The 25,756-nt window shown below is 28.5% G+C and overlaps 1 protein-coding gene across 1 annotated transcript; it reads right to left on the bottom strand.

The window, feature by feature from the left end:
- Nucleotides 1-9,875: 9,875 nt before the first annotated feature.
- LOC119605644 (histidine-rich glycoprotein) lies at nt 9,876-13,388 on the bottom strand. The gene is made up of 2 exons (XM_037958867.1): nt 12,047-13,388; nt 9,876-11,929 (listed from the first exon to the last, which is right to left on the bottom strand). The coding sequence occupies exons 1-2, from the start codon at nt 12,059-12,061 to the stop codon at nt 11,513-11,515; spliced, it is 432 nt and encodes a 143-aa protein (XP_037814795.1). The 5' UTR covers nt 12,062-13,388; the 3' UTR covers nt 9,876-11,512.
- Nucleotides 13,389-25,756: the final 12,368 nt, after the last annotated feature.

The following is a 25,756-nucleotide window of genomic DNA, read 5'->3' as shown; positions in this document are numbered from 1 at the left end:
TGGATTTTTGTTAAAATTTATTATTCCCAATTTATTTATGAAAATCCCCACTTTGGGAATTAAGTTTATTTTGAAAAATTCCATTAGGGAATTTTCTGGGATTGTCCGTAATTGCTTATAAATTGCCTATAATTAATATTTTTAATGTATTTTATTAATTTTTGCTAAAAATTTAAATTCCCAATTTATTTATGAAAATCCCCACTTTGGCAATTTAGTTCATTTTACTATAAAATCATAAAAATTATAAAGTTTTTAAGAGTTTTAGAGTAATTTCAGAAAAATTTTGCAAAATTTTCAAATTCCCATTTTCTTAAAGAAAAATTCCATTAAAGGATTTTCTGGGATTGTCCGAAATTGCTTAAAAATTACATATAATTAATATTTTTAATGTATTTTATGGATTTTTGTTAAAATTTATTATTACCAATTTATTTATGAAAATCCCCACTTTGGAAATTAAGTTTATTTTGAAAAATGCCATTAGGGGATTTTCTGGGATTGTCCGTAATTGCTTATAAATTGCCTATAATTAATATTTTTTATGTATTTTATAAATTTTTGCTAAAAATTTAAATTCCCAATTTATTAATGAAAATCCCCACTTTGGGAATTTACTTCATTTTGCTAGAAATTCATGAAAATTATAAAGTTTTTATGGGTTTTAGAGTAATTTCAGAAAAAATTTTGCAAAATTTTCTAATTCCCATTTTCACAAAAAAGAAATTAATGTGATGGGACTCAGTACAGCTTAATTCTTTAGAAAGGTAAAATCTGGTCTCTGATTTCAACATCTGTTAACCTGTGTTATTAGTTATATTAATATATTTATTCTTTGATATTGTTTTGGACTAAGAATTTCTTAAACTTCTGGCAAAAATTTGCTACAATTTAAAATTGTATATTATTTAAAATAATTTTTAGGATTTGAATTAAAATTTTCTAGTTTTTTTTATGTTAAAATTTTTACTTATTTAGAATTTTTTTTAAGTATTTATTTTCTATCTCTAAAACTCGAATAAGTTCCTTAAACTTTCTTAACTTTTAATTATTTAAACAATATCAAAGAATTTATATAAAAATATAAACATAATTTATACTTCTACTAACACAAATATATTTAAATATATAGAAAAAAACTCATAAATTAAAACCGAGAAAAACTTTTAATTTTTTGCTAATTCAGCTTAAAAGCGTGATCATTCTAAAAACAAAACGAAATGAAATGAAAAAAAGTCATCTTTAATTTAAATACAATTTGAAAGAAAAGAAAGTTAAAGAAATTAAAAAAAAAACAACTTCTCTAAATAATCAGAAAAAATGTCAACCATAACTTATATATATATAAAAAAAGATATAAATTTACATATTCATATAGTATATAAATTTATTAAATATGCCCCTCCTTTCTTTAACATCAAGAAAATGAATATCCTCCCCTACCCCCTCACATCATAGAAATCCCAATTTTATATATATATAATTAATAACTTATAATTACTTATATAGTGAAAACTAAAAACAAAAAGAAATCATTAAAGTAAAACACTCAACCAACAACAAACACTCTCTCATCTTTATAAATAAATTTTTTACCATAAAAAAAGTTATAGTTTACTTTTTGCATATATTATTCTAATTTATCTTAAGATTAGAATTTCTTATTTTGTTTTAATTAATTTATAGGTTGTTTTTTTGTTTGTAATATTTTTTTTATTTAAATACAAATATCTCTCTCCCCCTTTTTATCTTTAACTTAGTAGTATACAATTAGTAATAATTTCTTAAATAAAAAATTCTATTTTAATTTAAAGCAAATAAAAACAAATTAAATATTAAACAAAACAGAAATCTTAAATATGTTTTTTAAGTTTTATTTTTGGAATTTAGAAAAAATATTTTTTTTTCTACATTGCCTAACGTTAGATTACAGGTTTGTAACACTTTTACATTTTTCCAATATTAATTTGCAAATTTTATTTTCACGTATTGACCAATTTTATTTATTACCCTAATCTCCCCCTCTTTTTTGCGCTTATATATAGCGTTTATATAGCATTTTATTTAGGTTTTCAAAAGAATATTCATTTGCATTAAATTTTCAATTTAGTTGTTCTCAAAAAAATATAAGTTTAAACTTAAACATATCCTTGATTTGTCATGAAGAACAATTTTCAATTGAAAGAACGTTAACAAACCTTTAAATCTAACGTTTTATAATTAAATTCTATTGTATATATAGTTTTATAATTTAATAAATATTTAATACTAATATTAGGCTGCCTTTTTAATATTTCTCAGCTATAAAATACAATATGAGCCGACGTCTAGATAAAAAAAAACGGTTTCAAAAACGTAAACTACAAATAAACCCATAATTTCAAAATTAACTCAAAATAAACCTTAAATAGATTAAAAGAAAGTTCTAGTTCAGTTCTAGATCAGTTCTAGTTTAGTTCTAGTTAAGTTCTAGTTCAGTTCTAGTTCAGTTCTAGTTTAGTTCTAATTCAGTTCTAGTTCAGTTCTAGTTCAGTTCTAATTCAGCTCTAGTTCAGCTCTAGTTCAGTTTTAGTTCAGTTCTAGTTCAGTTCTAGTTCAGTTCTAGTTCAGTTCTAGTTCAGTTCTAGTTCAGTTCTAGTTCAGTTCTAGTTCAGTTCTAGTTCAGTTCTAGTTCAGTTCTAGTTCAGTTCTAGTTCAGTTCTAGTTCAGTTCTAGTTCAGTTCTAGTTCAGTTCTAGTTCAGTTCTAGTTCAGTTCTAGTTCAGTTCTAGTTCAGTTCTAGTTCAGTTCTAGTTCTAGTTCAGTTCTAGTTCAGTTCTAGTTCAGTTCTAGTTCAGTTCTAGTTCAGTTCTAGTTCAGTTCTAGTTCAGTTCTAGTTCAGTTCTAGTTAGTTCTAGTTCAGTTCTAGTTCAGTTTCTAGTTCAGTTCTAGTTCAGTTCTAGTTCAGTTCTAGTTCAGTTCTAGTTCAGTTCTAGTTCAGTTCTAGTTCAGTTCTAGTTCAGTTCTAGTTCAGTTCTAGTTCAGTTCTAGTTCAGTTCTAGTTCAGTTCTAGTTCAGTTCTAGTTCAGTTCTAGTTCAGTTCTAGTTCAGTTCTAGTTCAGTTCTAGTTCAGTTCTAGTGCAGTTCTAGTTCAGTTCTAGTTCAGTTCTAGTTCAGTTCTAGTGCAGTTCTAGTTCAGTTCTAGTTCAGTTCTAGTTCAGTTCTAGTTCAGTTCTAGTTCAGTTCTAGTTCAGTTCTAGTTCAGTTCTAGTTCAGTTCTAGTTCAGTTCTAGTTCAGTTCTAGTTCAGTTCTAGTTCAGTTCTAGTTCGGTTCTAGTTCAGTTCTTGTTCAGTTCTAGTTCAGTTCTAGTTCAGTTCTAGTTCAGTTCTAGTTCAGTTCTAGTTCAGTTCTAGTTCAGTTCTAGTTCAGTTCTAGTTCAGTTCTAGTTCAGTTCTAGTTCAGTTCTAGTTCAGTTCTAGTTCAGTTCTAGTTCAGTTCTAGTTCAGTTCTAGTTCAGTTCTAGTTCAGTTCTAGTTCTAGTTCAGTTCTAGTTCAGTTCTAGTTCAGTTCTAGTTCAGTTCTAGTTTAGTTCTAGTTCAGTTCTAGTTCAGTTCTAGTTCAGTTCTAGTTCAGTTCTAGTTCTAGTTCAGTTCTAGTCCAGTTCTAGTTCAGTTCTAGTTCAGTTCTAGTTCAGTTCTAGTTCAGTTCTAGTTCAGTTCTAGTTTAGTTCTAGTTCAGTTCTAGTTCTAGTTCAGTTCTAGTTCAGTTCTAGTTCAGTTTTTTTTTTTATACTGTTTAATAACTAAATCTCAAAGCTCATGTTTATAGCTTCTTTTAGAATAATTTTTAATTCATTTTTTTTACAAAATCTGCTTAATTGAACACATTTTCATTTCATTCTCATTATCAACAACTTCACAACAACTCCTACTACCACCACCAACAAAATCAAAACTAACAAAAAAAACATTACATTTCTTTTTGTAAAATTTTTAACATCTAAACTACCTACAACAAGAAATTGACCCTCCAAATCAATAAAATTAAAAAGTAAAAAACAAAAAAAGTTCATATTAATATATAGGATTCCATTATATTACTAATAACAACTTAGCAGCTTTTAACAAGAAAACATAAATAGATGAAACCAGGACAATTAATTAAAAAAAGAAAATCATTCTAGAAAACAAGTAGAAGGCAAAAAAAGAAACCCATAGCAACCAAATTACAAAAAATGGCTTTTAAAAAGAAAATCACACATTCATGTATTTATAAGAGAATTAAGTAAAAGGAGTTTTTTCTTTAAGAAAATCTTGTTTAAGAATTCCAAGTTGTGGAAGTACTGAAGTGAACATTTTAAGACTTAACAAGTTTTCCAAATGTTAAAAACTCCCGGTAAACAATATTAATAGAGAAATAAATACTTAATGAAAAACCATTTAAAACAAAAAGAAAAAAATTACACTCACTATTTAAAACATAAGGATTAAAAGCGAAAAATTAACAACTCAATAAAACAAATCATGAAAATATAAACAACCGAAAAACAAACACTTTAAGACATATTAACAAACAAAAACAAAGTTTTATAAAAAATTAATTAAAGAAACATTTAACACATACACTATTATCATAAAAATTTAAAAGATATTAAAGATTTTTTTAAATAAAACTCATATTTGAAAGAAAAAAAAAATTGTATTAAGATAATGTCTAAATATGTGTGAGAATAATATTTTTTTTGTTTAATTGTTTTGTATAATTAATATAATTATAAATTAAAACAATGAAACAAATAAATCTGTATATGTTGCCTAAATATCTATATATGTGTGTGTATAACTGGTTAAAAATGAAAAGAAAATTTTGCTAAAATTAAAAAAAAAATTACAACAAAAGGCCAATTATTGAAAATTTATATGAAAATAATAAAAAAACTGATTTTTAAATAACTTTAATATACATTAATTATATACTCAGTAAAGTAATGTTTTTTATTTAAAGAAAAAGCTGCTTTAACAACAAATTTGTTTACAATTACATACTTTTTTAATATAATTGCAAAAGCATATAAATACGTACGTACATATTTGAAATTTTGTTTTTAGAAGAAAATTTTAAGGACTTTAGTTTTTTGTTTTGGGTGTACATTGAAGAATGGACACATTTTTAGCTTAGAATGAAGAATAATGGAAATTTCCCTTCATAAATTACTGGGTTTAGTGTTAAAAATATCTAGATACTAGTCTGTGTATTAGTTTTCATTTCAGTTCTAGTTCAGTTCTAGTTCAATTCTAGTTCAGTTCTAGTTCAGTTCTAGTTCAGTTCTAATTCAGTTATAGTTCTTGTTCTAGTTCAGTTCTAGTTCAGTTCTAGTTCAGTTCTAGTTCAGTTCTAGTTCAGTTCTAGTTCAGTCCTAGTTCAGTTCTAGTTCAGTTCTAGTTCAGTTCTAGTTCAGTTCTAGTTCAGTTCTAGTTCAATTCTAGTTCAGTTCTAGTTCAGTTCTAGTTCAGTTCTAGTTCAGTTCTAGTTCAGTTCTAGTAGTTCAGTTCTAGTTCAGTTCTAGTTCAGTTCTAGTTCAGTTCTAGTTCAGTTCTAGTTCAGTTCTAGTTCAGTTCTAGTTCAGTTCTAGTTCAGTTCTAGTTCAGTTCTAGTTCAGTTCTAGTTCAGTTCTAGTTCAGTTCTAGTTCAGTTCTAGTTCAGTTCTAGTTCAGTTCTAGTTCAGTTCTAGTTCAGTTCTAGTTCAGTTCTAGTTCAGTTCTAGTTCAGTTCTAGTTCAGTTCTAGTTCAGTTCTAGTTCAGTTCTAGTTTCTAGTTCTAGTTCTAGTTCTAGTTCTAGTTCAGTTCTATCGATTCTAGTTCAGTATTTCAGTTCTAGTTCAGTTCTAGTTCAGTTCTAGTTCTAGTTCAGTTCTAGTTCTAGTTCAGTTCTAGTTCAGTTCAGTTCAGTTCTAGTTCAGTTCTAGTTCAGTTCTAGTTCTAGTTCAGTTCTAGTTCAGTTCTAGTTCAGTTCTAGTTCAGTTCTAGTTCAGTTCTAGTTCAGTTCTAGTTCAGTTCTAGTTCAGTTCTAGTTCATTCTAGTTCAGTTTCTAGTTCAGTTCTAGTTCAGTTTCTAGTTCAGTTCTAGTCAGTTCTAGTTCAGTTCTAGTTCAGTTCTAGTTCAAGTTCAGTTCAGTTCTAGTTCAGTTCTAGTTAGTCTAGTTCGTTCTAGTTCAGTTCTAGTTCAGTTCTAGTTCAGTTCTAGTTCAGTTCAGTTCAGTTCTAGTTCAGTTCTAGTTCAGTTCTAGTTCAGTTCTAGTTCAGTTCTAGTTCAGTTCTAGTTTCAGTTCTAGTTCAGTTCTAGTTCAGTTCTAGTTCAGTTCTAGTTCAGTTCTAGTTCAGTTCTAGTTCAGTTCTAGTTCAGTTCTAGTTCTTTTCTAGTTCTAGTTCTAGTTCAGTTCTAGTTCAGTTCTAGTTAAGTTCTAGTTAAGTTCTAGTTAAGTTCTAGTTCAGTTCTAGTTCAGTTCTAGTTCAGTTCTAGTTCAGTTCTAGTTCAGTTCTAGTTCAGTTCTAGTTCAGTTCTAGTTCAGTTCTAGTTCAGTTCTAGTTCAGTTCTAGTTCAGTTCTAGTTCAGTTCTAGTTCAGTTCTAGTTCAGTTCTAGTTCAGTTCTAGTTCAGTTCTAGTTCAGTTCTAGTTCAGTTCTAGTTCAGTTCTAGTTCTGTTCTAGTTCAGTTATAGTTCAGTTATAGTTCAGTTCTTGTTCAGTTCTAGTTCAGTTCTAGTTCAGTTCTAGTTGACTTCTAGTTCAGTTCTAGTTCAGTTCTAGTGCAGTTCTAGTTCAGTTCTAGTTCAGTTCTAGTTCAGTTCTAGTGCAGTTCTAGTTCAGTTCCAGTTTAGTTCTAGTTCAGTTCTTGTTCAGTTCTAGTTCACTTCTAGTTCATTTCTAGTTTAGTTCTAGTTCAGTTCTAGTTCAGTTCTAGTTCAGTTCTAGTTCAGTTCTAGTTTAGTTCTAGTTCAGTTCTAGTTCAGTTCTAGTTCAGTTCTAGTTCAGTTCTAGTTCAGTTCTAGTTCAGTTCTAGTTCAGTTCTAGTTCTAGTTCAGTTCTAGTTCAGTTCTAGTTCAGTTCTAGTTCAGTTCTAGTTCAGTTCTAGTTCAGTTCTAGTTCAGTTCTAGTGCAGTTCTAGTTCAGTTCTAGTTCAGTTCTAGTGCAGTTCTAGTTCAGTTCTAGTTCAGTTCTAGTTTAGTTCAGTTCTAGTTCACTTCTAGTTCATTTCTAGTTTAGTTCTAGTTCAGTTCAAATTCTAATTCTAGTTCAGTTCTAGTTCTAGTACAGCACAACGACGCCGATTGTGAATTAGACAATTATATTTAAAAACCCCGATACCAACATCCTTTTTCCATACAAATTTTCAAAATATTTAATTTTTTTATTAAAAAAATATGTAAATTTCTTGTGTTCAATTTTATTATTTTTAAAGATTAATTTAATTAAAAAATTTTTTGTTAAATATTTTTTTTTTTAATTTTTGTAAAGATAAAATAAATTAATTTTTTTTAAATTAATATTAAATATAAACAGTTTTAAGATTTTTTATATTAAAAAAAACCAACATTTACTCTTTAAACACACAAGGTAAAGCTAACTAGTAATTAATTTAAATTAAAAATACTAAACAAAATGAAACCAAAATAATATGAATAATTTAATAATAAAATAAAAGAATGGAACAAAAAAAAGAAAAAAACACTAAAAAAATTATAAATTATACCGAAGCGGAAATAAAAATTATAAATAATATTTAAAAATTCATAAAAACTAGGAGTTTTATTTCAAAGTTTGCTCTATAGAGTTATTAAATACTTACCTTTTTTAAGAAAAAAAAAAAAAAAAAAAAAACAATTTTTAATAAGTTTTTGATGTTGTTTTTTTATTAGTATTATATTTATTATTTTATTTATATTATACATAAAATGTATAAATGAATATAGAATTTGAAATATGAAAATGTTTTTGTTTTTATATTTTAATATTTATAATTTTTTTGTTATATTTTATTATAATAATTATTTATTTATATTTTTGTAATTATACTTTAAGCATGTTTAGTTTTGATGAGCAATTTGCAATTGTTTTTTATTCTCAATAAAAACCATTTTTTTTATATATAAATATGTTACATATTTGTATTTAATTAGGTACAAAAATTCATTTATGAAACATAATTTTTTTTTTATTAGAAACACTTTTGTTAATTTTTGTATAATTTTAATAGAAAAAAGGCCACATAATTTATTTTATAAAAAGCTTTTAATTAAATTATTTTTAATTTTTTGTAATAAAATAAAATAAAAACGAAATTATTTTAGTATTTAAGAACGATTAGTTGAAGATTGTTGAAACTAGATTTGGTATTAGATTTTAAAAACAACAATAATTTAAGTATTAGGTTGTGTGTTGTTATTGTTTTGTTATTGCCAAGAGCAGAGGGGGAAAATTGTGTATGGAAAATTAAACAGGGATGGGAAAGAATAAATACTTAACCGATTTTAACCATATGCTTCGTCCGTGGCTCATAAGAAGAGTAAATGTGAAATATCATCAAATTATCCAGAAAATTGCGACCTGTAGCATGTGATCACATGGTTTATATGGACACATACAGACAGTCGGTCATAATTAAATCGACTCAGAAAGTGATTCTGTTGCTTTTTCTTTCTTTCACTGTTACTTTCTGAGTTTTCCATAATATTAAACCCAGAAACAGGAAATTAAGCATGTAGAGACCGGTACTTTTCGACCTTCAAATTTGGAAACATAAAATTAAACATTCGGAGTGAGAGAATGAAAATCTGTTGGAAACCATTTTTGGTTCTTTTTCTTCAACTGTTAATTTTTGCTTTTTCCCCAATATTACAACTAGAAAAATTCCTGATGGAATGAAAATCTAAACGATTGAATTTTTTGGTACTTTTAATTCTTAAAATGAACCTAGAAACACAAAATTACATACGCAGTACTTTTTTGATATTCTGAATTATTGTATCTAGAAACATAAAATCATACATATAGGATCCTAATGGATCCTTTACCAACCAAACTTCAATTGAGTTAAGGCCCAAATAGACTACACAATAGGGTTCTATAAATCGACTTTCGAATAATCGAACAATCGACTTTTTGTCGAAAAAAGTCGAAAAGTCGAAGTCGACTATTTTGTTCCAAAAAAGTCGATAACTCGACTATCGTCTATGAAAAAGTCGAAAAGTCGACTTTGTAAATAAAAGTCGAAAAAAGTCGAAAAGTCGGAAAGTCGAAAAGTCGAAAAAAGTCGATAAGTCCAAAAAAGTCGAAAAGTCGGAAAAAGTCGAAAAGTCGGAAAAAGTCGAAAAGTCGAAAAGTCGAAAATAGTCGAAAATTTTAAAAAAGTGGAAAAGAGGTCAAAAACTCTAAAATAGTCGGAAAAACTCGAAAAAAGTAAATAATAGTCGAAAAAAGTCGAAAAAAAGTCGAAATAAGTCGAAAATAGTCAAAAAGTCGTAAAAAATCGAAAAGTCGGAAAAAGTCGAAAAGTTGAAAAAAGTCGGAAAAAGTTGAAAAAAGTCGAAAAGTCGAAAAAAGTCGAAAAAAGTCGGAAAAAGTCGAAAAAGGTCGGAAAAAGTCGAAAAGTCGGAAAAGGTCGAAAAGTCGAAAAATCGACTTTTCATAAAAAGGAAAAAGTCGAAAGGTCGAAAAGTCGACTTTTAACTAAATGCAAAAAGTCGAAAAGTCGACTTTTTGTTTCAACTATAGAACCCTACTACACAAACGGCTTGACAAACATACCAATATTTAACGATTATGCAAGCCTGTTGTGTAGTGTATGAGGGTGTTTCGTGTTTGTACAAATGGTTGCTGTTTGTTTGTACAAAAATTTAAAAATTTTGATTTTTACACAAACATATTGAATTTTTGTCAAACCATTTGTATGGTTTATATTCATTAATAACAAATTTTTCAAAAAATTTACATTTCTAAGAAAAATTGAGATCTGTATCTTTGAAAGTCCACAAAAACGTGAAAAAATCGGTGTTTGTACGAGCAATGTTTGTGTAGTGTGTGTGCGAATGCAAGAAGTATGTTTGATAAGCCGCTTGTGTAGTCTATTTGGGCCTTTACAGAGCAGTCAGCACAACTTTCGTTAGTTGCCAAAAGGTTATCGATATTGTGTCATCTGTTGCTATTTTGACAGAATAAAAAAAAATGTAAACAAACAATAAAAAATATGAATAGAATTTTAAATTAAAGTTCAATTGTGAAAAAATATTAAATAAATTCAGAAGTGAAGTGTTCTGAAGTGTATACACGCATCCACTCCATTGAGGCTATAAACCAGCGATGGAAATGATAACCCAACCACTTCAATTTATAGAGCTGCAGGCTTGGCTATAACAGATACATAATGTGCTCTGCAGAACCTAAATTTAAATCCCCAAGTCATGCCATAGTTCGGGTTAGTTTAAGGATATCTGGAGTTCTTAGGATTCTGATTTCTGATTCTTATTTCAAAAGTCAAGGTAAGTCAATTTAAAAAGCTTCTGGAAATGTATAAACTCAATATAATATGTATATCTTAAAAATAACACGGACCCCATGCATCAACACTATTTAAGCATAAAATTGATAAAAATTCCACAAATTTGCTTCAAAACCCATCTCTCAGCAACTACAAATTTCTAATTGCCAATTTGGCAACTGAAATTAACAGCTGTCGGTTGCCAGTATCCATCTGTAATTTCATTTTGGCAACAGACAATTCAACTGAGGTTCAGTTGCTATTGATCGATCCATAAAGTTGTTTGATTCATCTATGATTCGTTCTTCAACTAGTACTTTTTGAATCAAACACACAAAGTATTGTTTTAGAGAATAAAATACATATGTATAACACTATGGTGAAAGGTGCTCTATAAGAATATAGAACTCTAATATGTTTAAGCAAGGAAAAGCTTTCCTTCTACTTCTTCTGATGTCTGCTTTGAAGAGTGAATACCTCTTATATAGCACATAATCACGCACATATTTTGTATTTAAATAAAAAGCATTTCCAAGCTATTGCATGATATTGCATTTCTGTTCACCTGTTACTTTTCCTGCATATGTTTGTTATCTACATACATAATACATATGTATATATATATGTATTATGTAGGTTTATGGGTTTTTAATACAATAAATATTTTTTTTGCCAATTTCATGGCAGACACAGTGAAACTAATTTGCATTTCTTTTTTTAAATTATTTTATTTATTAAAAAAAATTACAAGGAAAAACTTAAATTAATTACACAATATGCATTTACATACATATTTACATGTATATTTTACAACAAAAATTAAGGTATATTATTTTTAGCAATAATTATAGTCTTATATATATATTTCAAACTCTAGAACATTAGGGAATAATTTGGCAATTTTGTAGCTAGATATTTAGATCTTTTTCCTCTTGCTGCTGCTAAACTCAAGAAGGAACATTATTTCTAATTTGTGTTTTTTTTTTTTTTCAATTACAATTTATTCATGATGATGATAATGTTCATAGTGTTTGGGTTCTTCGTAGTGACCATGTTCATGGAATTTCGATTCACTGTGTTCTTCCAAAACTAAACCATGATTATGGTTCTTTTCAGTTTCGGGATGGAGAAGTTTCAATTTTTGTTTAGTGCCTCCAATTTCAATGGGTTTCTTGACCAAATGTTGATCTTCCTTCTTGATGTACACGGGCACAGCATGATAGTGGTGCAACTTAACACTTTGGTGTGATGTGGCATGTTTGTGTTCAACTTCATGATGAAGTTCTGTTTCTTCGGTATGTTCGGGTTCTTCATGTTTGGCATATTCAATGTGTTCGTATTCTTGATGACCACCATGACCATGATAATCATGGATTTTTAAGGCAGCGGTAGCGGCCACAATAAAAGAGCACAGAATCTAAAATTTTAACCAAAAAGAAAATTGCATTAAAAAGAAACACTTCACTTTATTACTATGCATTCATTCATTAATTCATTACTATCAAAAATATAAAAATGCAAAACACTTCCTTACAATGAATTTCATCATATTGTTTGTTGTTTTTTTTTTTTTTTTTGCTAAATTTAACTTTCTATTATGTTAAATATGTGTTATAGATTCCACTGGAATATTTCCTTAACACGCGATTTTTCTTTTATTTAGTTTAGTTTTCTTTTAATTAATTTATTATTTTATATTTTTTTTTTTGGTTTAACTGCTTTTTGGGCTTAGAGTACGTTGCTCTAAGACGTATTGGCTTTGACTGTGATTATGGTTCGAATCCAGATTCGATTTATACCCCCAGCCAAAAATGAAAAAATCGACGATCAAACAAACTAATTCGGATTCATAAAGACAAACATCATCACACAAATAATGTACAATACAATTTTACTGGCTTTTGGCTTAAAATAAAATAAATGTACATATTGTACATACAGATGTAGTAAAAAGTTAGTAAGTTGTAGTTGTAGTACATGCTTAGCAAGCTCTTATTGCTGCTATTGTTGTTAGCTGTCTGTTGCTGTCTATCTTGTTGTTGTTGTGATATGTTGTTGAGGTGTTTTTTTTTTTGTACTATTGCTGCTGCAGCTGTTTTCTCTGAAGCTGTTACAACATTTAACAAAAAATGAAATGTTTTTCTTTCTTTTTTTTTAAATTCCCAGTCTAACGAACTCTTTTAAACTCTTGTCGACTTTTGCCACCATTTAACTTTATTTACGAGCACATGTAGCTCGCTAACAGTTAGCTTACTTTGCAACAGTTTTTATTATTTTTTTGTTGTCAAAGACCCCAAATGATATTACGTATACGCCATTGTGGCATAATACGTCACTTCTATTTTAACGCTTCAATCGCCTATTGTCATTTAAATTAACCCTCTGTTATGTAATTTACTAGGTGTTTTTGTTAAAGAATTAGTGTTTTGAAAAGATGGGAGGATTTGGAGTCGAACGGAAAACCGTGCTGCATCTTGTTAGTCGACTCTAGAGCCTACTTTATATTCACGTTTATAGTCGAATGTATTGTTGATCCTTTAGTAGACACTATATGTAAACTTTATAATTGACTCTAAGACGATATTTTAGTTGACTCTATAGTCGACTATTTAGACGGCAATATAGTGTTCTCTATAGTAGACACTATAGTCGAGTCTTTATCTCTATAATAGATTTTATAGTCGGCGTTATAGGCGACATTGTAGTTGGCGCTATAGGCGACATTATAGTCGACTCTATAGGCGACTCTATAGCCGACATTATAGTCGACTCTATAGCCGACATTATAGTCGTCATTATAGTCGACTTTATAGTCGACATTATAGTCGATGCTATAGTCGACATTATAGTCGACTCTATAGTCGACATTATAGTCGACTCTATAGACGACATTATAGTCGACATTATAGTCGACTCTATAGGCGACTCTATAGCCGTTATTATAGTCGACTCTATAGCCGACATTATAGTCGACTTTATAGTCGATGCTATAGCCGACTCTATAGGCGACTCTATAGCCGACATTATAGTCGACTCTATAGGCGACTCTATAGCCGACATTATAGTCGGCTTTATAGCCGACATTATAGTCGACATTATAGCCGACATTATAGTCGACATTATAGTCGATGCTATAGTCGACTCTATAGGCGACTCTATAGCCGACATTATAATCGACTCTATAGCCGACATTATAGTCGACATTATAGTCGACTTTATAGTTGACATTATAGTCGATGCTATAGTCGACATTATAATCGACTCTATAGTCGACATTATAGTTGACTCTATAATCGACATTATAGTCGACTATATGGTCGACTCTATGTTGACATTATAGTCAACTATATGTTGACATTATAGTCGACGTTATAGTCGACCCTATAGTTGACATTGTATTCTAATTTATAGTCGAATCTATAGTCGGCTTTATAGTCGACATTAAGTCTATTCTTTAGTCAGCTTTATAGTCGACATTATAGTCGACTCTATAGTCGACTCTAATGTCGACATTATAGTCGACTCTCTAGTCGACATTATAGTCGACTCTATAGTCGACATTATAGTCGACTTTATAGTCGACATTATAGTCGACTTTATAGTCGACATTATAGTCGACTTCATAGTCGACATTATAGTCGACGTTATAGTCGACTCTGTAGTTGACGTTATAGTTGACTATAAAGTCGACATGTATAGTAGACACTGTACAGTCCACACTGTAGTCGACACTATAATCTATTGTAATATCGGCTTATTTGACTCCCTTGCTCAACACAGGGTTAAAATGCGAACATTTAAAATGTACCGCTATCTAAAATGACAACATAAAAAAAACAAAATAAACATCTATCCCGTTTGAAGAAAGAAACCGGTACCAAACGTTTACGAATCGCTTTGCAACAGCAAACAAACAACCAGACAAACAAATCTTTGGCGCTTGCAACAATTTCGAAAAAGAAAATTATATACAAGTGCAAGGTAATTGCGCGTTAAAATGTAAACAACAAATTGACAGCTTTTAAATGCAATACAAAACCACGCATCATAATAAAAATTTAACTCTAAAGTGTTTTCAAAACTATCAACTAAATGAATGAATAAGTACTTCATTTTTGAAATCCTTAACAAACGTTTAAGTTTGTTTTTTTTTTTCAAATGTTTATCTTTGTACTATGAGGGGTTTTTCCGAAAAATCTCACAACCGGTTGTAGAGGTTTATTTTTAATAGCTTATATTCAATTAAAATCATAATTTTAAAAAAGGAAAATTTTTTAATTAATTTGTTAAGCTGTTCGAAAAGAAAAAAAATATCATGTTGAAATTGATATAAATTAATAAATACAAGTTGTTAAAAATGTTTATTAATATAATTCTATGTTTAGTAAATATTGGCGACAGCTCAGCAAAAATAGTTTTAATTTGAAAACTTTAAATATTGTAAACTGTAAGATATGATAAAATGTAAAGTAAGGCGAATGTGCTATACTTTTAACAAGCACTATGACAGACTCTATAGAAGCTTTTTTTTATAAAATAAAAATACATTTTAATCTATTTTTACCACAAGTCTATACATCAATTTTAAATTTATTGGAAGCTAGCTTACCCTGGTAACTTCGCTATCATTACTGAAGTTAAATTAAAACGAAATTTGGATCACAAACGTTTAAGAGGATATCATTTGAATCTACATGATCAAAAATTCATACATCTACTGTTAAAATATCAAGATTCTAAGTTCAATTGTTTAGACCGTGCGAAGATCAATCAGTCAGTAACGGGACTCTTGTACATATACATACAGTGAATCAATTAAGTAATTTGCCTATGTAAAATTTTATAAATTTTAAGAAAAAACTTTATCTGAACAATTATTTTTAGCAAAATAAAGCAATTTGCTTGTTGTATTTTTTAAAGAATATCTTATATTTTAATTTTCTACCATAAAAAGTAAAATCGTGATATTAATTAACGAGATTTTTGATAAAATGTGAACGTATTGTTAATTTTTAAGGTCAATTAAGTATTTTGCTTTTTTAGGTGTTTTGTTCATTTTTTTAATATTGCTGCATTATTTTATAAAATTTAATATTTTTATTACTCCTATATATTAGAATAAAATTTTTTAGATATTTTAGTAGTGGAACGACCAAGTTTGGACATTTCTTAACCGATTTATTATCTTATATACCTATAAGAATTTTTCAATATTTGACTTAACATGAAATCTATCGTTTCTTTGATTTAATTTCGAAAATAATAAGTAATTTTGAATTGGATACATGATATATTAGGAAATCAATGGATTTGGACCTAGAAAAAAATATTAGTGGGGTATAAATCTATAGATTATAACAAAAATAATCTGGGTTTTTGGTCATTTTGTATTGATAAACAAAAACTACATTGCGGAAACCCCATCTATTTGGGGAGTACTGTGTGAATTTTATTTAGAATTGTATAATATTGATTCTTATTCAATAAAGCTAACACTAAGTACCATCCTAGCCACTCTAAGTATGGGGATATCACCGTATACCATTATAGAACTATTACATGCTAGAATTTTGATATTCTACCTCATATTTTGAATGCATTATTTTATGAATAAAATACAGTAGGCGTAGTTGGATTTGGCTAGTTATTCTTGATTTGGGTTCTAACTATATATAAGTGTATGTATTAGCTGAAAAATATTGCTTTTGTGGATCTTAGGTGATGAGAACCGCCTCTATTTGTAAATATCTAAATTAAGTATTTTTCCCGTACCACACGATAGTTCACTTTATATTGTTTCCAAGCAACCTAAGGTCTGTTTAGAGGTCTAAATTTAAACATAGTGTTCTTTTAAGTTCGTATATGGACTTTGGAGAAGATAAATGAGGGCTTCAATGGTTTTTGCTTGGATACAAGTCGCTCTCCTTTGGCATTTAAAGATTTTGAAAGACAACTTAGTGCGTTTTTTAAATAATTCTTTGTGTTATTTCATCAATTTCTATATTTTATATTTTGTAATGATTGATTAAACATCTCATAATTGAATTTCATTTATTTATACTTGTTCTAAAAATCTAATCTAATTTTTTATATTGGAATTGCCTCATTATTTCCCTTTAAACATTTTTAACGCAAATAACTACACAGTTTCACACAATAAGGATATGATTTTTGAAAATTACAATTAAAAAATACTTAACACGTGTCCTTTTAACAATTAAACAATAAATTCCAAAAAGCAATTAAAAAATAATTTGAAAAACCCAACGAAATTAACTGGAAATTTCAATATGCAAATTACTTTATTGACGTGCAAATTCTGATGAAAAATAATAAAATGCAACAACAAATGCACCAAAATTTTTATTTTAATATTTTTTCTTGGTTTTTCCATTCTTCACAATCTCTATTTTCAATTGGAAAACATAAATTTACTTTTTACCTGTTTTTTTGAATTTTATTTATGAACAAAAAACAAAATTCTCATAAAAAAAGGTAGGCAAAAAACTTAGTTGATTCACTGTACATATAATATATTGTTATTATTGGTTAGTTGACAATTCAATCAATGGTCCAGCTACTTTATTTTTCACAACATTTGCTATTTTTTTTTTTCTAAAATTTCTGATTTTTATTTTTAATTAAATAGCTTGAGAATATAGTATGTTGTTGTAATTTATTTGTTCATAGTTTTTAACAAAAAATTAAGTTTACCCACTTTAAAATCCATAAATAATAGGCAGTGCAATCAACATAGTTTAAACCAAATATGACGAAAAAAAAATGTTTTCTTAATTTCTTTTCACTTTGCAATTGAGTTGTTATTTATTGGAAACTATGTTTGCATTTTGAAAGGTGTTTTTTTTTTTTTTAATAAAGTCGTTTAATGAAAATTTTTAGTTGGAGTCTATTTAAACAAATTCATATCAGTACAGTGAGTGTTAGGGGTAATTGTATTGTTTCTTTAATACATTTTAAATCAGGTTATCTTTTTTTTTGGTTTTAAAAATAGTAAAGATCAGTATACAGCTGTCAAGTTTCTAGCTGGAACTTTGTCTGCCCGCCTGTATGCTTATTGACATCAATTTTCTAAAGACCCCAGATATCTTCGGTATATAAATTTTCAATAATTTTATCAGACATGCTTTCGTGAAGAGCGAAAGATTTGTTTATAAAAAACAATGATCCGTTACACTTTCTTTAACACTCACTGTATACGCCCGTAATATACATACTACTTTGCTTTACAAACATTTATCTTCATTTACAGTTAACGGTTTTTATACCCACCATCAAAAAGATGGGGGGTATATTGATTTTGTCATTCCGTTTGTAACACATCGAAATATTGGTCATAGACCCACAAAAGTATATATATTCTAAGACGATCTAGCCATGTCTGTCCGTCCGTCTGTCTGTCTGTTGAAAGCACGATAGTGTCCCAATGGAAAGAGCTAGAAGGTTGAAATTTCACATAAATATTTCCTATAGGTAAGGTTTGTTTGGTATTGAAAATGGGTAATATCGGTCCACGTTTTCGGATAGCCCCCATACAAGTGGCCCCTCGAAAAGCAGCTTTAACAGCCATAACTTGTTTAAAAATACGAATATAGCGATGAAATTCGACGTAAGTAAGTTTCTTATGATCCACAATCACTATGCAAAATTTTATGAGGATCGGTCCATAATTGACCCTACTCCCCATATAAGGTCCCCTTCAGAAAATGACTTTAACGCTCATTAATGGCTTAAAAATACGAGTGTAGCGATGAAATTCGACACAAACAAAGGTCCCCTTCAGAAAATGACTGCAACGCTCATTAATGCCTTAAAAATACGAGTGTAGCGATGAAATTCGACACAAATAAATTTAATACGAACCAAATTCTGTCTACCAAATTTTGTGAGGATCGACCCATAATTGACCCTACCCCCCTATATAAGGTCCCCTTCAGAAAAAATACGAGTATATAGTAGGGTGATCGATTATTCGACATTTTCCAAAAACCGGTTTTCGAATAGTTCGAATAGTTGACATTTAAAAAAAACCGGTTGATATTTTTCAAATTCAGAAAAAACCGGTTAACCGGTTTTTCATTATAAATAAAAAAATATATTTTAATTTGAAAAACTTAATGTTTATGTTTAAATTTGATTAATAAAACATGGACTGAAATGATTTTTTTTAGATTATAACTTTAGATCTAGTCGTCTGATTTACATTATTTCTTTAATATAAAAAAACTAGAAAAAAGTGGGACACTTCTGTTAAACATAAGGTACTATGTAATCCTATCTTATTTTAAAAGCCCTGTTTAGGAAATTTGCATAGGCATTCCAACACTTCCATAAAATTTCAGACGTAAATTAATTGGAATATAATCTTAAGATTGATAAAATTTTATCAAACAGTTATCAATTTTACAAATAAATTTTTTAATTAATTAAGAAAATCAAAAAAGTTTAACCAAAGGAGCTTTAGAAAAATATACGCTAGTTCCTCGACTCTAATATTTTTAAAATAAAAAACCGGGTTATTCGATATTCGAAAAATCAACAAAATCAAAAAACCGACACTGGTAAAGCAGAAAAAACCGGTTTTAAAACCGGTTGAAAAATCGATTCGATCACCCTAGTATATAGATGAAATTCGACATAAGTAAGTTTCATTCGAGTCAAACGAGGTTTGATGGTGGGTATATAAGATTCGGCATAGCCGATTATAACACTCTTACTTGTTTTGCTCTCTATCTGTCTTTTCAAAACACTTACTAATATGGGCTTTTGTTTATCAACATCTTAAAGATTTATGCAAATTATTATTATTGCCTAGGTACGCTTTTGTATGCCTGGCAATTGACCAATTTGTGGTATTGTGTATACAATATTTTTAAAAAAATGTGTAACAACATTTATGACAGTTTGGCTTGATTTCTTGCCGTTGTAAAACATAATTGTGTGTTTCGTTACAAACGTTTATTAAAAAAAGCCCCAAAAAAAACAAAACAAAAAAAAAGGAAAGTATTACAACATTTGTTTGACATACATCTATTAGGGTCATAACATTTTTGGCGATAAGTTTACACATAACAGATGACAGCTTATAATTGTGATCATAATACATATGACATATAAACAGTTTTACGTTTTATTACATAAAATCACTTTTTCAATTTATCATTAAGATCTTAAATTATTTTCCTGCTTCCGTTTTAAATTATCACACAATACTCTTTTGATATGTGAAAATTTTGCCCTAAACCCCACCATTACCCTAATACATATTCCTAAACCCACGAATATGAACTATTGTCTTTAATATATAGGTACTACACCTTACAATTTGGCGGAGTTTGCTAGTAAATCACTTTTAAACAATAAACATTTGTAATAATACTTCCTTATTGTTGTCATATACATAAAATTCCAATTATATTGGGAGCACATGTACCACATGTTGCCATTATTTATTTTATGTGAGTGAATTTACTTTTTTTCGCAAAATAATTACAATAGTTTTTTTTTTTAAATCAAAACGTCAAAACATATATAGGGTAGAAGGGGGATCATACGCCATAGGGGCACATCTGCCAATAGCGAATAACTTGAAAACCGAGTAATCGATTTTATCGTATTATCGAATTTTGTTTTCGTTTATCGATTATCTATCATCCCTGAAAGTTTGAAGGATTAACTTTATATATGATGGGAGGCAGACAAGATTAATTGTTTTTCAAAGGGCTGTGAAAATATTTCACTGTGTGAATTTTTTGTGCTAACTTTTTTAGTTTTTGTGATAGAAAAAATATATTGATCAGTGATAGAACGTCAATAATAGTGAACAATAAACCATAATAATTTTTTCGATAATATAATCTGAAGCACGAAAAAAATAGAAACTAAACCCCAGAACTGCCCGTGGGGCACATTCGCCAAATATATGTAATGCTTGTGATGCAGAACAAAATTTGGTTAAAATATAGAAAAAATCAATAATAATTTGTTTTAATTTTTTTTTGTTAAGTTATGTGAAATAAACAATAAATATCTAGTTTATTATACTTTGTTAAATTTTTTGGTTGATTTTACTAATGACAAATCTGCCCCATCCTCTTGGCTATTTACCCCATGGATGGGGCGGTATCGCCGTTTTTGGTCAGTTCAGAAAAGTTAAAAAAATATGTACATTAGGATGACTTAGGAAAGATTGAAAGGGATAAAACTAAAGCCAACATATCTAAGTATCCGAACCAAGAAAAGAATAAAGAATATGTATTGTGGTTTTAATTTGAGGCCGCCTCAAAAAAAAGTGGCGTATGGCCCCCCTTCTACCCTACATACGTTTACATAAATTATTATAATTCATACTTTGATTTATCAAAAAAAATATATATATAATTTATGAGACAGATTTTTTTATATGAAGCAGCCCACTTTTTAAAATGAAATATTTAGTTACATTTAGCTGGATCTCATAGCTATAATATTGATCTTATTTATATGTCAGAAACTCGGGTTGGTCATGTTCAACTACCAAAGACTACCCAAAATACAAAGTATTTTGGGTAGTCTTTGAACTAACCTGTTGACTAGTTTATAGACTAGCCTATTGACAGGTCTATGGACAAGTTTTTTGACTAGTCTGTGGCATATATTGATCTATGGACTAGTTTCTTTCTGTGGACTAGTGTGTTAACTAGTTTTCGACTAGTCTGTTGACTAGTCTATTGATTTTTCACTGGTCTGTTGACTAATATATGAACTAGTCTATTGACTTTTATGTGGACTAGTCTATGGATTAGTCTGTTCACTTGTATATAGTCTAGTCTGTTGACTAGTCTAAAAATTAGTCTGCTGACTAGCCCACTGCCTAGTCTGTTGACAAGTCTATTGACTTTTCTGTGGACTAGTCTATGGATTAGTCTGTTCACTTGTCTATAGTCCAGTCTGCTGACTAGTCTACTGCCTAGCCTGTTGACTAGTCTATTGACTTTTCTGTCACTTGTCTATAGTCTAGTCTGTTGACTAGTCTATGAACTAGTCTATTGACTAAACTAAAAACTTGTCTGCTAACTAGTCTATGAAATACATAATTTACTAGTCTGTTGACTAGTCTATTGCCAAGTCTTTTAGCTAGTCTAAAGACTAGTTTATTTACTTGTGTGTGGTCTAGTTTGTTGACTAGTCTATGGATTAGTCTGTTTACATGCCTATGGACTAGTAGGTTAGGTTATGTTCTGCAAACTGTATACTACCACGAGTATAGCTTTACTTGGGTCCTATTAGGTCCCTTTGTAACGTCTGGAAAGAAAGAAGATTTGGAAGGAGAAAAATAGCGATAGAGACAGTAAAAATAATATCGAAAGAGTAAAGAATAAAGATGGTAACAAGCCTATGGACTAGTACGTCGACTAGCCAATGGACTAATCTGTTGACTTTTTTGTGGACTAATCTCTAGTCTATTGACAAGTGTGTAAACTAATATATAAACTAGTCTCTAGACTTATCTATGAAATTGTCTATACACTAGCCTACAGTTTATTGACTAGTCTAGTGACTAATCTATGGACCAGCCTATTGACTAGTATATGAACTTGTCTATTGAAAATCCTATAATAAGTAAAAATTTGTGAACTTAAACACAATGTTTACTCATCAAAAATATGTAAACAATTGGGTTTTAGTTTTGACGTTTGCAAAATCAAAATTTCTAGTACTCAGTACGAAAAAATAACTGAATTTTGTATTATCCCAGTCCAGCGATATGTAAAACATTTTATTCAAAATTTTATAATGTAATTAAAATTAAATTGAAATTGTTTTAATAGCAATTACAACTAATTTAATAATGCAAAATTAAGTTCATTTTAATGACAACTTTTGAACTCTAGTAACAATTAACACAAAATAACAAGATCCATAAATTTAAGACAATTACTATGACAATGGCTAAAACTTTAACATTTTCCAATGTTAATACTTTTTAACAGACCAAGCTATTAGCATTGTTTTAACTTTTATGTATTAATATTCAAATTTATTTAGTCATAGTAAATAAATAGTTTACTTATACTAAATATTTTTTGTTGCACATATTGTATATGTTTTACTTTTGGGGGAACATTACTTTAACATTCCATTCAAAGTGAAAGGTTTTTCGAAAAGTTATCGTGTTACTTCAGCTGGTACTTGTATAGATTTTTACTTTTTATTATTAGTTTTTAGACAACTTAACCTAATTAAATGGTTAATTGATGGTTTCATTTTTATTTTCAAAATCTGCCTTAGTTAATATTTTTTTCTCTCTTACTTTTATTATTTTGTAAGTTTTAAGCATTTTTTGTTTGTATGCATATCTATGTATATAGTCTTTATAAAAAGTATTTAAAAATCATTTTAATATTAATTCATAACATTGATGCTATTTTGTTTGCTGCAATTATTTACACATGGATAAACTGTTTAAACATAATATACAAAAAAAAAAAATTAAAACATTATTATATTTCTTTAAATTGAAATATAATTGAGTTTTATTGTACTATTAACTAAGCAATGTTTATTACAAAAAAAAAACTAATTGCTGGTATTAAATTGTTTAATTAAAGTGCAATGTATAGTAATTGTAATTATGTATAAATAATTGATATTGTTTAAACATATTCGTCATAAATGTTAAGAAATTTTGAGGGTTTTTATGCAAATTTTTATAATTTGCAATTTTAGTTGACAGTTATAGTTGTTAAAATTGACATTTCAACTTTGAATAATTAAAACACTGCACAGTGGTATAGCAAAACAGAGAGAAGAATAGATTTGTAATGTCTAAACCGTTAAACATTGATTTGACTGAGGCGTTTTGAGCAAATCTAGTGGATTTGAACCAGATCATGTTTGATCTGGTTAAAAAAAATGTCGGAAAAGTATTTTTTCTAACAAGGTTGACACACTGCATTGTGTCTAGTAGGGTTCTATAGTTGAAACGAAAAGTCGACTTTTTTCATTTAATTAAAAGTCGACTTTTAGACTTTTCGACTATAAGTATTTTATAAATAGTCGACTTTTCGAATTTTTTCGACTTTTCGAATTTTTTCGACTTTTTCTGACTTTTTTCGACTTTTCGATTTTTTTACTATTTTCGACTTCTTTCGACTATTTTTTAACTTTTTTTCGAGTTTTTCCGACTATTGTAGAGTTTTTGACTTTTTTCCACTTTTTTAAGATTTTCGACTATTTTTGACTTGTTTCTACAATTTTCGACTTTTTCCGACTTTTTACGACTTTTCGACTTTTTTCGACTTTCTTCGACTTATCGACTTTTATTAACGAAGTCGACTTTTCGACTTTTTTCACAGACCATAGTCGAGTTATCGACTTTTTTGGAACAAAATAGTCGACTTTTCGACTTTTTTCGACAAAAAGTCGATTGTTCGATTATTCGAAAGTCGATTTATAGAACCCTACTAGTAGGGTTCTATAGTTGAAACGAAAAGTCGACTTTTCGACTTTTTTCATTTAATTAAAAGTCGACTTTTAGACTTTTCGAATATAAGTATTTTATAAATAGTCGACTTTTCGATTTTTTTACTATTTTCGACTTCTTTCGACTATTTTTTGACTTTTTTCCACTTTTTTAATATTTTTGACTTGTTTCTACAATTTTCGAGTGACTTTTGACTTGTTTCTAGACTTTTTACGACTTTTTTCGACTTTCTTCGACTTTAATTTAGAGGTAAAAAAGGACAAATTATAATTTTAAAATTAGTGGTGTTTAATAAATAAATTCATTTACTAGTGTAAATATTTGTTTTAAATTTGTAATTTGAAATAAAATTAACTTTTTTGTATAAATTTTAAATAAAATTACAGAATTCTTATGAAAATTCTAATAACAAAAACGAGTAAGCTCAGTGAAAACACCTTAAAGAAGAGCTTTTTATGCAAATCTAGTACATTTCAAGGCAGTGGAAAAATAGCATTATTCAGTGCCCCGTTTCTGTAATTCTCGCATCAAGAAAATCTGTCGAAAAATTCGTGATCACCTTCTGTAAAACAGGGTGAATACAAGAAATTGAAAAATTTCTTATTAAATTTTAATGAGTACAGCTTAAAAATAATCAAAGTCACACTGTTAAAAACTGGAAGACTATTATATTTTAAGTTTTTTCTCGATTCGAGAAAATTTCAGAAACGAGGTACAGATCTAAATAAAATTTCGAACACATCTATAGACAAGTAAGTAGTTTAAATCCCTATTTTGTATTGAAAAAATTACTGCAGTTTTCCTCTTAAATAATTATATAAGTTGACAATGAACAAGTTTGCATTAAGTAAGTAAACTTTCCTCAACTGTAAGCAAATCCCATAAGACAGTTCCACACAATTTACATAATCCCCACTGCTGCTACCTTATTTACAGTTTTTTTCTATTAGTATTATTTTAACTTTTAACAGGATTTAACAACAAAAACTGGCTCCTAATAGTTCAATTTCCTTTACTATCTTTTCTAAGCTTGTTTACTTAATGGTTTTTGTAAGTCATTGGGTAAATATTACAAATTTAATGGGTTTCATTTCTTATCTATCTCATATATTTATTTATTTTATTATATACAATATAAAAAGCACAATTAAATATAACATCCTGTCAACTATTTTTTACGTAATTTACATGCCGCAAAATATTTGTATATAATTGATTGGAATTTATTTTATTTTTATGCCATAAAAATTGGTTGTGACTAGAAATTTTTATGAAGAACGTATGTATGAACGTCTTTTATAATTCTTTTTCAATATTATGCATTAAAGTGTAATTTTTTAGGCTACAATATGGAAAAACTTTCAGCTTTTTAACCGCCATAATTAAAGTGTAATAATTGAATTTAATCTCTCTTAGTATTAGTATACGCACAATTGGGACGAACGACGAATTTTTCGGAACGAATATTCGTCGTCAGAAATAGAACACACTTGGGTATATGAAAATGTACACAATCATTGCGTATGACGAAATTCGTCGTACGTAACGAACTGTGCGATAGGTTTATTTCTATTTCTTACGCAGACGAACGACGAATTAATTGGGGAAAATTGTTTTAAAACCAATTCCGGTAGCCCGAATTTGCTGAAATTTTGCGGTTGTGGGTACAGCTAATGACAATACAATATTATGTTCGAATATTCGAAATTATATTCGAAAATTCGAAGTTAAGTTCGAAAAATGTTTATGCTTTTAAAATAA

Source organism: Lucilia sericata, unplaced genomic scaffold (genome assembly GCF_015586225.1).
Source record: "Lucilia sericata isolate MDLA Ls3-8-SP2 unplaced genomic scaffold, ASM1558622v1 Contig000505F_arrow, whole genome shotgun sequence".
In the NCBI taxonomy this organism is placed as follows: Eukaryota; Metazoa; Arthropoda; class Insecta; order Diptera; family Calliphoridae; genus Lucilia; species Lucilia sericata.
Note: the sequence above shows the minus strand (reverse complement) of the source record. Positions and strands in the feature narration are given on the sequence as shown.